Source organism: Cryptomeria japonica, chromosome 1 (assembly GCF_030272615.1).
Source record: "Cryptomeria japonica chromosome 1, Sugi_1.0, whole genome shotgun sequence".
Taxonomy (NCBI): domain Eukaryota; kingdom Viridiplantae; phylum Streptophyta; class Pinopsida; order Cupressales; family Cupressaceae; genus Cryptomeria; species Cryptomeria japonica.
In genome coordinates this window covers 46,307,666-46,320,867 of record NC_081405.1, presented here as the reverse complement: position 1 = coordinate 46,320,867, position 13,202 = coordinate 46,307,666, and the positions used below count along the sequence as shown (strand labels likewise).

Genomic DNA, 13,202 nt, shown 5'->3' with positions numbered 1-13,202 from the left:
GAACCTTTCCCTTCAACCTCTACTTGTGTGTCATCTCCTATGTAAATGTGAGGTACCTTAGATGGCTCCAATGAAGAAAACTGCTCCTTTGTAGAACCCATGTGATATGAGGCACTCGAGTCAAGTATCCATTGCTGTGAAGAACCTATTGTAGCTACAAATGCTTGCCCTTTTCCCTTAGACTGTGAGGAAGAGGAAGGAGTTGAATCCTTCTTTGTGTAGGCGGATGGCAAGTTGATGTTTTTTTTCTTGAGAAGATTGGTTAACTCATCAACTTGCTTTGCGTGGCATCGATGCTCATCATGACCATACTTTTTGCAATATGCACAAGTTGGTTTATCCTTCTTAGGTGGTGTCCCCTTCTTGGAAGAGGATGAAAAATTGCCTTGTGATGGAGAGGATGATTGTCCTTTTTCCTGGTGTGGCTTAGACTTGGATTGCTTCTTCTTCTTATTGGAATCTTTGCCTTGACTTCCTTGATTTCCTTGATTTTCTACCAAAGCCTTGGACTTTGAAGACTTGAGAAACCCCATGTTCAACAACTTAGATTGTTCCAATATCAACATTTCTGTGAAAGCATCAAATGAAGGCATAACATAAGAACTCCCCACTGTCAAACAATGAGTTTGGAAGCTAGTTACAAATGTTACATATTCTGGTGCAAGCTTGTCCAACAAGTTGAATATCAATTGAGCATCCTTCTTGTCAATTCCACAATCCTTTAGCTTTGCTCTTAGCTCATTTGCTTTGGTTACATAATCTTGGATTGTATCAAAACTCTTGGGATCTAAGTTGGTGAGCTCATTGTCAATCTGATAGCCTCTAATTTCATCAACTTGTCCATACAATTTTTGAAACATATCCCAAGCCTCTTTAATTGTTTTACACTTCTCAATGTGGAAAATGAGGTCATCTGATACATACTTGCGTAAGGTTCCAAGAGCCATGCAATTATTTGTGAGCCATTCTAATTGAGCAATTGGATCAGCCTTAGGATCAGGTGGTGCTGTTATTGTTCCATCTATGTAGTGTGTGAGACCCTTAACCATTAGTTTACTCCATACTTTAATTTTCCATGATGCATAATTATGTGGAGTTAATGGTGGAAACTTATTAGGACTCATTGCAACAAGAATGGAAAGAGCACAAAGAGAGGCACAATCACACAAGACACCCCCCCAAATTCACTCAATCAAAGAACCCCTCCCAAATGTGATGATTTTGCACTTTATAAGTAGTGCGTATACAATGGGCCACTTGCAAAAAATGGCAAAGTGGACTTGTGATTTACAATTTTACAACTGCCTCAATAAGGCCAAAAGAGTCTCAAACTGAAAATGCAAGAGATCTAACTAAGATCCAAGAAATTTACAAGTACCTAATAGGCCAAAAAAGACCAATATATGAAAGTACAATTTTCACTCAAAATATCTGAAATCTGATCATAGATTCTGAAAGTAGACGAAAAAATAAGTACTTTAAAAAAAAATGGCACCTGAAAAGGAGGTCGTATGAACTCAAACGAGGCCTTTGAAGTTGCAGAATTGAGGATTGGACAGGTATAGCTGAGAGAATCTGAAAATTTTGAAAAACCTGTGCACCAAAATCAGAAAATAACTACACCACTGCGAAGATCACGAAATTTTAGCCCATTTCAAAAAAAATTGTACCAAAAAAGGAGCAAAAATGAGCAAGATATGGCCTTCCAAAGTTGGACTGCAAAATTGAAAAGCCCAATGGAGAGGGGTCAAAAAAATTTCAAAAAATGCTGATGTGGCACCGAAGTCAAGTCATTGTGTTAAATTTGATGGTCGTATGACCGTCACGAAAACTTCGCCTCTCTGCTGACTGGGCATCCGTACTGTACGGACTGCTGACTGTGCAGGTGATTGTGCAGACCGTACGAATGACGTGGTAATCTGATAGTGCGTATGGAAGGTTTGCGCAGCAAATGACGTGTCATACGATTTAGCTTGCGGGCCAGTGGCCCCCTGCCACGTGGCGGACGCGGGGCTGCCTGTGTTGGTGGTTGCCGACACTGGAGATGGCCGGAGCCATGGACCGGCAGCGACCGGGAGTTGGGAGGACGGGAGCTGCCAGCCGGTGGGCGGGGGAGGCACCGGGAACCTGCGAGCGCCGACGGTGGCAGATCTCGGCGCGGGCGGCAGCAGGAGAACCTGCACGGCGGTGGCGCGATGATCGGAGCGGCGCTACAGCGGTAGGTACCTGCAACCTGCGCACAATGGGTACGACTGAGTACGGGGGGTCTGGGGACCCCTCAAAAAACTCTTTTTTTTTTTTGAAATATTTCGAAATCTTTTTTTTTGAAAAATAAATTTTTTTTTTTAAAAAAAAAATTTCTAAATCCGTACGACTTTAGCCAAAATGGGAAAAAAAAATTTCTCACCAAAATAGATCAACTTTATAGTTGAAATTTATGAAAACAGCCTCCCGGATTCAACGGTGATGTCCAAATCGCTGTATGATGCCCCCAACAAATGAAGATCCCCAAATCTGAAAATTGAAGCCTTCCACAATGTCTCCAAAAACCGATCAATGAAGCCCCAACAGCTTTGATACCATGTAGGATTTTGCCAAGATCAAGGGCACTATGAAAAGCATAAAAGAGACAATAGAATGAAAAGAACAAACTGTATTCTCATCAATATACAAATGATCAACTGGATTAACCAATACAATGAATAGAGGTCTGCTTATATAGGCAAGGCCATATGGATGTATGAGCAGACAAATATGACATGTGGCTCAATGAGAAACAAGGGTAGGTAAGAAATACTAAGGGTAGGTAGGAGAAATAATATAATATTCCACAAGAGGTGGATGACCCACCGAATGTGGAGTGTAACATCAAAATAAGACCACAAAAGGTGTAATTTCTCCTACAAGCTCTATCCCTAAGTGCACACTTCCCTAAGTGTCTCAAATCCAAACTACGAAGAGATGCATTATCCTAAGTTAACTTAAGTAAGTGTAATAATATCCAAAATGAATATTTATTTACACCAACACAGTTCAATTAAAATTAAAATTTAAATCCAACAAAGCTTAGGCTTAGGGTTACAATTAGTCTTAGTGTTAAAAAATGATACAATTAAATATTATATAGGAATCATTTATTGTACAAGTATAGGTAAATTACGTCATAAAGTACACAAATAATAAAATAAATATTTGCATCTCATAATATTTTTATGGTGTACAAATTTAGAAATTAAAAAATAAATGTTACATAAAAATAAATTCAATCAAGAAAGAACAATTTAAATAATAATAAAAAAGTATCTCCATAACGATATTCTTAGATCTATTTTACATAGATTTTTCTAAATATAAGTATGCTAGTAATGATCAACTTGATATCCTTGATCTAGGTTAATATTTAAATAAAAAAGTATCTCCATAATGATATTCTTAGATGTATTTTAAATAGATTTCTCTAAATATAAGTATGCTAGTAATGATCAACTTTATATCCTTGATCTAGGTTAATATATATGCTTTTGTTTAGTGCATGCAGTTGGATTTATTTATATTATAAATAGTTTCATGGCTTCCTCCATGATGCTATGTGTATATGGTGAAAATGGAATGATAAAACTATTGTAAAACGATCAAAGATCCAACCACATAAAACCCTAGTTCTACAATTAAGAATCCACCATACACTAATGAAGAACCTAAAACATGCAAATTATCAAAACACATGAAATATTATACCAATCACATGCTTAGTAGGGTTTTATCTCTATTGTTTCCTATCTCCATTGATCTTGTTTGATATGGTTGCTCTCAAATTTTGTATTGTGCACAAGAGCTCAACAAAGAATGGATTATGGTTGTGTGGATGCTTCATTTCTTGATCCTATGAAGGTTGATTGGACACATTAGTTAGGGATACAATCACATTAGTTAGGGTTGATAAGGATGAAGAAATCATCTTATATAGACAACACCTTAGAAATGGAGGGATAGGATTAAGAGGTGAAATGATAAATGGTCGGTTGTGATTAAAGGGTAGGTATAGGAAATGATAAAATATGAAGGGGATGGTTAAAATAAAATTAAGAGATAAATGACAAGTGTCATGGGGGAAAAAAGGCTAATGAATTAATTAAATAAATAAAGATCTATTTAATTAATAGAAAAAGTGGGGCTAATTAAATAAATAAAATATTAAATTAATTTAGGGAAAGGATAATTTAAATAAATAAAAATATTTACTTAAATAAGCAAAGGCTAGAAGAGGATAAGTGAATTAATTAAATAAATAAATATCTATCTAATTAATAGAAGGCTTAGGATAAAATAGTTAAATAAGTAAAATATTTATTTAATTAGGTTACGACAATTTTAGGTGTCTACACTATGCACTTGGGTTTATCATCTAGATATCGCACATCTTTGAATAGCATATCTTCCCATCTTTTCTTATTAGTAGATAGGTAACAAAGACTAGAAGAGAAAATAACAAAATTATGCCACAAAGAGTAAATCACATTTAAAACATTAAACCATAATGATAACCTTATCTCGAAGAAATCAAATCTTATGAACAAGTCTTTTTTATTATTGAATTAAAAGATCAAATTACATTTTTATTAATAATAATCGATATTTAAAATTCAACCGCAAACTAATTAAATACACAAAACAAAACTAAGCTAGTGCAACTATCCTATTTCGATTTGTTCAAATATGAACTCTTTCATTTAATTCTACTTGTTTTCACCATCACAATAGAGTTTGAATTAATATTAGGTCACTACTATCGACATTTTAGAAATAAAAATCAACCATAAACTAATTAAATATGACAAAACAAAACTGAGCTAGTGCATCTATCCCATTTCTATTTTCCTTCAAATATGAACTCTTTTAATTCAATTCTACTTGTTTACACCATCACAATAGAATTTGAATCAATACTACTTCGCCACTATCCATGTTTTAGAAATAAAAATCAACCACAAACTAAATAAAGACAACAAAACAAAACTGAACCATTACAACTATCCCATTTGAATTTTCGTTCAAATATAGATTATTTTATTTAATTCTACTTGCTTACACCATCCCAATAAGATTTGAATTTTCACCACTATCAATATTTTAAAAATAAAAATCAACCACAACCTAATTAAAGGCCACAGAGCTATACCGAACCATGGAACTATCCCATTTCGATTTCCGTTCAAATATGAACTCTTTTATTTAATTCTAGTCGTTTACACCATTGCACTAGGGTTAGAATTAATATTACTTCGCCACTATCGATGTTAAAGAAAAGACGAGGAGGAGAAAGTGGATCAAATAAAATAAACGAGTTGGAGGAGATGTCATCTGGGCAAAATCATTAAATGATGAGAAGCATCGATTGGGCAAGAAGCAAACACTAGAGAAGTTGGAATGCGAGTCTGATATTGGAATCAGGCAATTTCCAATGGACTGTTCTGAACGAAGCTATGGTGCGGTTGCATTTAATACGGAAAGGTGCTAAGCAATGTATTTGTTGGATGTGAAGTATGGAACGTGAGTCTACGAATACAGGCTGGCAATGGCACATCACATATTGTGATACATACAATCTTGTGTAGTAGTAAGTATTCTCAATGGAGATGTTGAAGCTTAATAGATTAGGTTTCTTGGTTCTGGTTTTTGTTTGGGGAGCGCATTTGGGTGTTTCAGCAAATGACAATTGCCCTGAGGATGCAGACGGAACCCGCTGTGCTTTCTCTGCCTGTGCCAGCGGGAATGCACTGCCCCGCTGCGCGTTTGGGTTCGCTTCCACCGTGACGGGAGGCGCTGGCGGACAGTCTTATGTTGTCACGAGCTCTGAAGACTCCCCGCAGTCCCCGCAGCCGGGAAGTCTGAGATACGGCATTGGCAAGGGAAACGTGTGGATCACCTTCTCCCAGAGCATGAAGATCATTCTCAAGGACAGGCTGTGGATTCAAAGCTCCACCACCATTGACGGCCGGGGCTTCAGCGTGACAATTGGCGGCGGCCAGCTCGTCATGCGAGAAGTCTCGAATGTCATTCTGCACAACCTACAGATCGACGCCCCTACAAACTATGACCAGAACAGCATTTATGTGGATGGGGATTCCACACTCGTGTGGATGGACCATCTCACATCTGTGGATCCCAGTCGCATGACAGGCACTGGAAAAATCATCTCTGTCAGCAACGCTAGCACCGACGTCACCATTTCAAACTCGCTCCTCGCCAATGCATTCTATAGCGTTCTGCTGGGCAGCTCAGACGAGGAGCGGCAGGACACTTGTATGCGTGTCACGGTGTATAGAAACTGGTTCAAGGATTCCGTTGAGCGCATGCCTCATTGCCGGTGGGGATATTGCCATGTTGTTAACAACCTCTACACCAACTGGACTTACTTTGCCATTGGCGCCCGCACTCATGCCACCATCGAGTGCGAAGCTAATGTATTTGAGGCGGGCTCCAAAAAAGAGATAATCCCCTGGGATTCTAGTTTAGCCAAAACATTAGACCAGACCCCCCACATCGACTCCAAAGACGATCTGCTCCTCAATGGGGCTACTTTCCATCAGTTTCTTAAAACATCAGCGGTAACTGCTTCTCCCCCTCACAAAGTAAACTCCCCACCTGTGTTGCCACCTCAACAACTTTCTTCTCTGTTGCGACGCTGCGCAGGAGCACTTGATCCTTCACAAGCCCGTGCATGTCTTGCTCCCTGACTTGTTTCTTTCTATCTTCTCATCAACTAAGCTTGGCATATATAGCATTGTAAACTGCGTTTTCAACAATCCAATCAATAACTGAATTTTCTTTATCGTCACGACTCTGTCGGATGCCTAATGCTCTCGTTTTACTCTCTGTCTCTTTTTTTAATTAAAATTAATGTCATATTCACTCTCAGAAGGAAATGTATTGCGGATTATATAAACTATCGGTTCTGCAGCTCCCTTAATAAATGTAGCTCATTCATTATAGATTTATTGATCTTTCCAGATTGTTATGTGAATCTTATTTTATTATATTCTTTTGGTTTTATTGGTAATTTTTTACTTTATTATTGAACTGCTTTCTTTTCTTGTTACAAAAAGGTCACATAAGCATAAAATTAAATAAACAATTCCACGCCTCCCTTAATAAATGTAGCTCACTCACTATAGATCTTTCCAGCTTGTTATGTGAACCTTTTTTTATTATGTTCTTTTGATATTTATTGTCAATCTTTTACTTTAATATTGAGCTGCCTTCTTCTCTTGCTACAAAATAGTCACATGAACATAAAATTAAATAAATAATTAAAATTATTAACAACCTTAACCCTTTGTTATATTACGTGAACTTAATCTTGATAGTATAGCAACTGCATTAATGACGTTTGGAATTTTTTATTTTTTTAGGTGATGGCACGATGAGGGACTGGACAACTTTTCTTTGTGTCAATTCCACATCCCACATCACCTTATTTTCCTTTGGTTCTTTCAGGCATAACCCTCATTTAATAAATTTGGGACCTCCTATTCGATAATTTTGTTTGAAAGATAATATAGCACCAAATAGGCCATGGGAGTAGATGTGATGGCAGGCAAGGTCTCATATCAGAAAAAATATAACTTACTTCCTTCTCTTTGTTAGATAAACGGTAAGAGGTAATGGTGAAAAAAAAGGGTAAATTGCCACATTCATGCCTCTTTCTTATGCTAGCACACAAGAGCAAAAACTGCATTAAGGTAAGTCAATTGGGGATTCTACGCAAAATCGTAGATTGAAATGTAAAGTGTTTGCCCTAACCCTGACTCCCTTAGCCGGCCATGTACGCATACTAATCCTAATTATTTTTTGTTTTCATTCTTTTGGCTTCCATATTATATGTGAGATAGGGTGAGGGCGGTGACTGCTCGTTGTCAAAATGATGCCTAGCAAGGTTTTTTGGGTTTATCTTTTGGATTGTGAGACTCTTTTCGTCTGTCTTCTTTTATGTTTTTTTCTTTTTTTCTTTGGTCGCAAATCTTCTTCTAGGAGGTGTTAAGAAGATTTGTGGTGTCCTCATTCCTCATACCTAGTTTGATCTAGGAGTTGAGAGTTGTTAGCCATCACCATTTAGTAATTCAAGCATTATAATTAAGACCCTAGAGCATTGATTCTAATTCTTTTATCTATAGTTTTGTTTGTAGGTAATCAGCCATGCCAAAACCTCTTTGTTGGGCATTGGGCTATGGATATTTCTTCTTTCCATTTTGTTCCATTTTATCTGCACTTAAAATTGATATTCTCATAGTCTCAAGTTAGTTATTCATAGATTTTTTTAAAATTTTATTTTCTTACATTATGTTGTTTTTCTTTTGTTTAGTTTTCAGATATGAAGCCATTAACTAATATGATTGATTGAAGGTTAGCATGCAAATTGAAAAATAAACTTTGATAAGAAGTAGGATAAATTTTTGTTTCACTATTTTTCCTTGTAGGTTATCAACCAAGCTTGATCGGGGCAAATTTAGGATTAAGGAATGTTTGTATGAACTCTTTATGGGAAACAATAGGTATGCACAGACATACATATTTTTGTTGTTTCTCTTTTTCATATATATACATTTTATTGTTCATAGGATATAAGTGTGGGTTCTTAGAAACCCATCTATGTTTATATATATATATATATATATATATATATATATATTGTTTATGGTGAAAATGGATAACAATAATAACAATATTGAAAGGCTAAATGAATTCAACCACCAAACCCTAGCCTAACAATCAACAAAGATCCACCATAACATATGAAGATTACCTAAGACAATGCAAATCACAAGAAATCACAAAGATTATACCATCACATGTCCAATAGGGTTTTGATCTCCATTCTTCATATCTCCATTGATCTTGCTTGATATATTTGCTCTCAGATTTTTGTATGCACAAGAGCTCAACAAAGAACGGAATGTGGTTGCAAGTAGGATCGTAGTGTAGTCAAGTCCTCCAAATTGTCGATTAGGGTTTGACAATGAAGAAAGCATCTCCTTAAATAGAAGACACAATACGAAATGGAGGGTTAAGATTGAGAGGTGTAAAAAGAGAGGTCAGCTAGGATTAGAGGGTAGGTAAAAGAAATACCAAAATAATGAAAGAGGTAGGTAGTGTAGGAATTAAGAGATGAATGACATGTGTCATGTGTAGAAAAGGTTAATGAATTAATTAAATAAATAAAGATTTATTTAATTAATTGAGGAAGTAGGATAATTAAATAAATAAAATATTTATTTAATTTAGGAAGAGGATAATTTAAATAAATAAATGTATTTATTTAAATGAGAAATAAGGCTAGAAGAGGATAAATGAATTAATTAAATAAATAAAGATTTATTTAATTAATAGAAGAATTAGGCTTAGATAATTAAATAAATAAAATATTTATTTAATTAGAGTGGACAATTTTAGATGTCTACATTTTGCCCCTCTTTGAGACAATGCAGCTTGTCGCGTTGTTTCAAAGAAGATAAGATGAACTGATACAGAGTTGCCCCAGGATGGGAATGATATGCCCCCTCGAGAGATTGGATGAAAAAGTCTGAAAAGATTGCAGACAATCTCTCGATAAGAAAGAAAGGCTAGAATGGCTAGACCGGATAAAGTGACAGAGTCACGGGATGAAGAAGACTGACTCGGGAAAATGAATGCGAGGGCCTGGGTAGGCTATAAGATAGACCACGGGCAAAAGACATCCTCATTGTCATCTACACCCTCATGAGATCACAGTGTAGAGTGAGAAAAGAGCAGGAGCAGTCAGCAGCGATGGCCTTCGTACATAGATTCGACCGTGTTCGCCGATTTCAGAGGCCAGCAGAGGCAGGAGAGCCGGTAAGTACCACCAAACCTCCTCGTACTTTGACGCATTTCAATTTTGTCATTAATGCATGGTAGTTTAGCAATAAATGCGCTTAGGAATAGGGCACAAAAAAGTGCAAAAACGTGCAACCGCATCTGTGCCGGTGCCAGGCGCGTCTGTGTCCGTCAGGCGCGTCTGTGTCGGTGCCAGGCGCGTCTGCATCTGGAACCGCATTTGTGCTTGATGCCGGCGCATTTATGTCCTGTAGGGGCGTTTATGTTCCAGAGTCGCATCTATGACAAATGTAGGCACATTTATGTCAAACAGGCTCGTCTGCGTTGGACAGGCGCGTCTATGCAGTCTTCAGGCGCGTTTGTGAGGCAGAAACGCGTCTGTGAGGTAAAAGTACGTATATGTCAAAAAAAATGCACGGTTTTAGTCTTCTAGGTCAAATCGGCAGTTCTGTGATGAACATTCGCTGTCGATTGGATAAGCTGCTGAGAGGATACACTCAAGCAGGTCCTCTAGGAAGACTAGGATAGATCAAGGCACTTTGTGATGAACAGGGAGCACCAAGATAGAGTACTTTGTAATGAACAGGGAGTACCCAAAGTGTGAGCAGCACTTTGTGATGAACAGGGAGTGCTAAATGTGAGTAACACTTTGTGATGAACAGGGAATGTCACACACGTAGTACTTTATGATGAACAGGGAGCACTACTAGGATAGATAGCAACACTTTGTGATGAACAGTGAGTGTCACTAGAATAGATAACCATATGCATTTAGATAGCGAGTAGCATTTTGTGATGAACAGGGAATGCCACGATAACTGACATGATTGATTGTTTGACTGCAGGAGTATTTGCCTATGTTGGAGTCATGGGAGAGATTCCCGTCCACACAGAGGTTGCGACCGGAGTTGTCGTTTCAGGATAGAGCTGCCATTGAGGAGATGAGATTGAGACATTTATTATATGTGCCTGAGTTTCGGGCAAACATGGGTTTGCTGACTGCGCTGGCGGAGAGATGGCACTCCGAGACATGCACATTTCATTTGCTGATAGGGGAGATGACAGTGACCCTCGAGGATGTCTACAGGATATTGCATATACCGATCGATGGAGAGCTGATCCCATACGATCGCGACGGAGACAGAGAGGCTTTGAGACGGGTGTTCCAGGATCCCGGGCTAGAGATGAGAGCAGGGCACGTGGCATGGGATACCATGACTACGACAGGGTTAGCCTTGCCAACTGTGATTGGAGGAGTTATCAGTGGTTTCCTGTGTCCAGACAGGGCGACACGGGGGTTGACAGTGGGCTGGGGAGGAGCACTGGAGATATTGGTGACTGAGCACACCAGATATGCATGGGGTCCATGTGTGTTGGCACACCTGTATTATGAGCTGCACCAGTTTGTCTACCATGGATCAGTGGGACTGGGTTGTGGAGTGACACTGCTACAGGTGTGGGCATACGAGCATCTGCCTATCACACGACCGATACACTTCAGGGGCAGAGGTCAGGGGCGGAGCTTTGTGCATCTTTATGACATGATTACTTCACAGCCTCGGATTGGCAGGTTAGAGCACTGGAGGCGTGTGATAGATGACATTGATGTAGTCATCTGGAGGCCATACCTAGGGTACGAGGAGTGGGAGGATGACGCCGTGGAGCTGCCTTATACCTTCTGGAGCAGATATTTGATTGGGCAGACGCCCTATATATTGGAGAGACAGCTGGTGGATAGGGTTGGCAGACAGTTTGGCAGGATCCAGCGGATGCCACGAGGCTCGGGTATGTATGCCCGCACAGTGAGGGATCAGGCGCAGTTCGGGCCATTATTGTCGTATGATCAGGCAGTTACACAGCTGGCAGAGATGATACCCCTTCCCTGGGATATGTGGCCAGAGATTGAGGATGCAGGTATGGATGCAGAGTATGCAGCTTACTGGGCAGAGCATCCATTCCCTCGACTGACAGATCCAGGGGAGCTACTGGATGGAGATGGAGGAGGAGATGACGATGATGATGGTGGGGGTGATGGGGGTAGAGGCCGACGGCGGTGGAGGGGAGTAGTTGGGGAGAGGAGGGTGGCACCTCGGAGAGAGGGTGGACAGGAGGGACAGGCCCAGGTGGTGAGGGGTCGCGGTGGAGTGCCCCTGCAGGTACCAGCAGCACAGGGTCCTAGAGCACAGGGACAGAGACAGGGACAGGTGCAGGGATAGGTGCCAGTACAGGCACCGGGATAGAGACAGGTACAGGGACCTAGGCATGTACCGAGACAAGTACCCGTTCAGGCACCAGGACAGGTACAGGGAGAGGTATAGGGGCAGGCACACATAGAGGGAGAGCCACGGGCAGAGGCAGAGGCAGAGGGGGTTGACCCAGTGGAGGCTGAGCTGCTGGATCTGAGGGAGATCTGCCAGGGCTAGGCAGACGAGATTCAGGATCTAGAGAGGGAGAGGGATCGGCTCAGGACCCGGCTCAGGGATACTGAGTGGGAGAGGGATCAGGCGATTCAGCGCTACACTGAGGCTGAGACAGCGCTGAGGGCAGGGAGGCAGGCGGCGGAGGACACAGGAGCAGGCTACGCATATGTGCTGCGAGTCGGAGAGGAGATCGCCTACTAGAGGGACCTATATTATGGTGTCGTGCCAGCAGATCAGCGGGCGAGGAGCTTCCATAGACCATCGCGGACAGCGATGACTACGGGAGGGAGCCAGAGGAGATAGGCATCTAGTGGTGGGGTCATGGGTCCTCCACCACCACCAGATAGGTAGGGTGATCCTGGAGCGGGTCCTTCTAGAGCTCAGACTCCGTCGAGGCCAGGTGGCTCCGAGGGAGGGAGTTCATCATAGCCATAGAGGGCTCCCTTGTATCAGTATTTGTACCCTTTTTTTTGTATTGTAGACACCTGTGGGTGATTGTAGCCATATGATTTTTTGACATCATTGTATCATGACATTTTTGATTATATATATGAGAGATGATTCATTTTTGCGACAGCTATATGCATGTGTACCTATGTGATGAGATGTTCTTATGTGATGCTTATGATATGGATGCAAATATGTACATGATGCAATGCAATATTTTTGTTCTTTTATGATTCTATATGTTATGCTAATGCAAATGTGAATGTATGTAATGCAGATGAATATGATAATGCAAATGTAAATTGTGCTAACAGGTGTTGTGTGCAGGATGTGATGCAGTTGTGATATCTATATGTATGTATGAGATGCTTATATGTGGTGATGCAGGTGCAACTATATGAAATGCAAATGTTTTTTTGGTGTGTCATTATACTCAGTCATGTGATAGCAGGCTACGCGGACTCGAGAAGGACGTTGGAAGTC

At 40.1% G+C, this 13,202-nt stretch overlaps 1 protein-coding gene across 1 annotated transcript; it reads left to right on the top strand.

The window, feature by feature from the left end:
* The first annotated feature begins 2,044 nt into the window (after positions 1 to 2,044).
* On the top strand, positions 2,045 to 6,737 carry LOC131027376 (putative pectate lyase 21). The gene is made up of 2 exons (XM_057957410.2): positions 2,045 to 2,246; positions 5,707 to 6,737. The coding sequence occupies exons 1-2, from the start codon at positions 2,045 to 2,047 to the stop codon at positions 6,735 to 6,737; spliced, it is 1,233 nt and encodes a 410-aa protein (XP_057813393.2).
* The last annotated feature ends 6,465 nt before the right edge of the window (positions 6,738 to 13,202 follow it).

Coding starts and splice junctions, on each gene's coding strand:
- LOC131027376 (XM_057957410.2), top strand. CDS start 2,045: ATGGCCGGAGCCATGGACCGGCAGCGACCGGGAGTTGGGAGGACGGGA. Junction 2,247..5,706: donor CTGCAACCTGCGCACAATGG/GTACGACTGAGT, acceptor TGGGTGTTTCAG/CAAATGACAATTGCCCTGAG.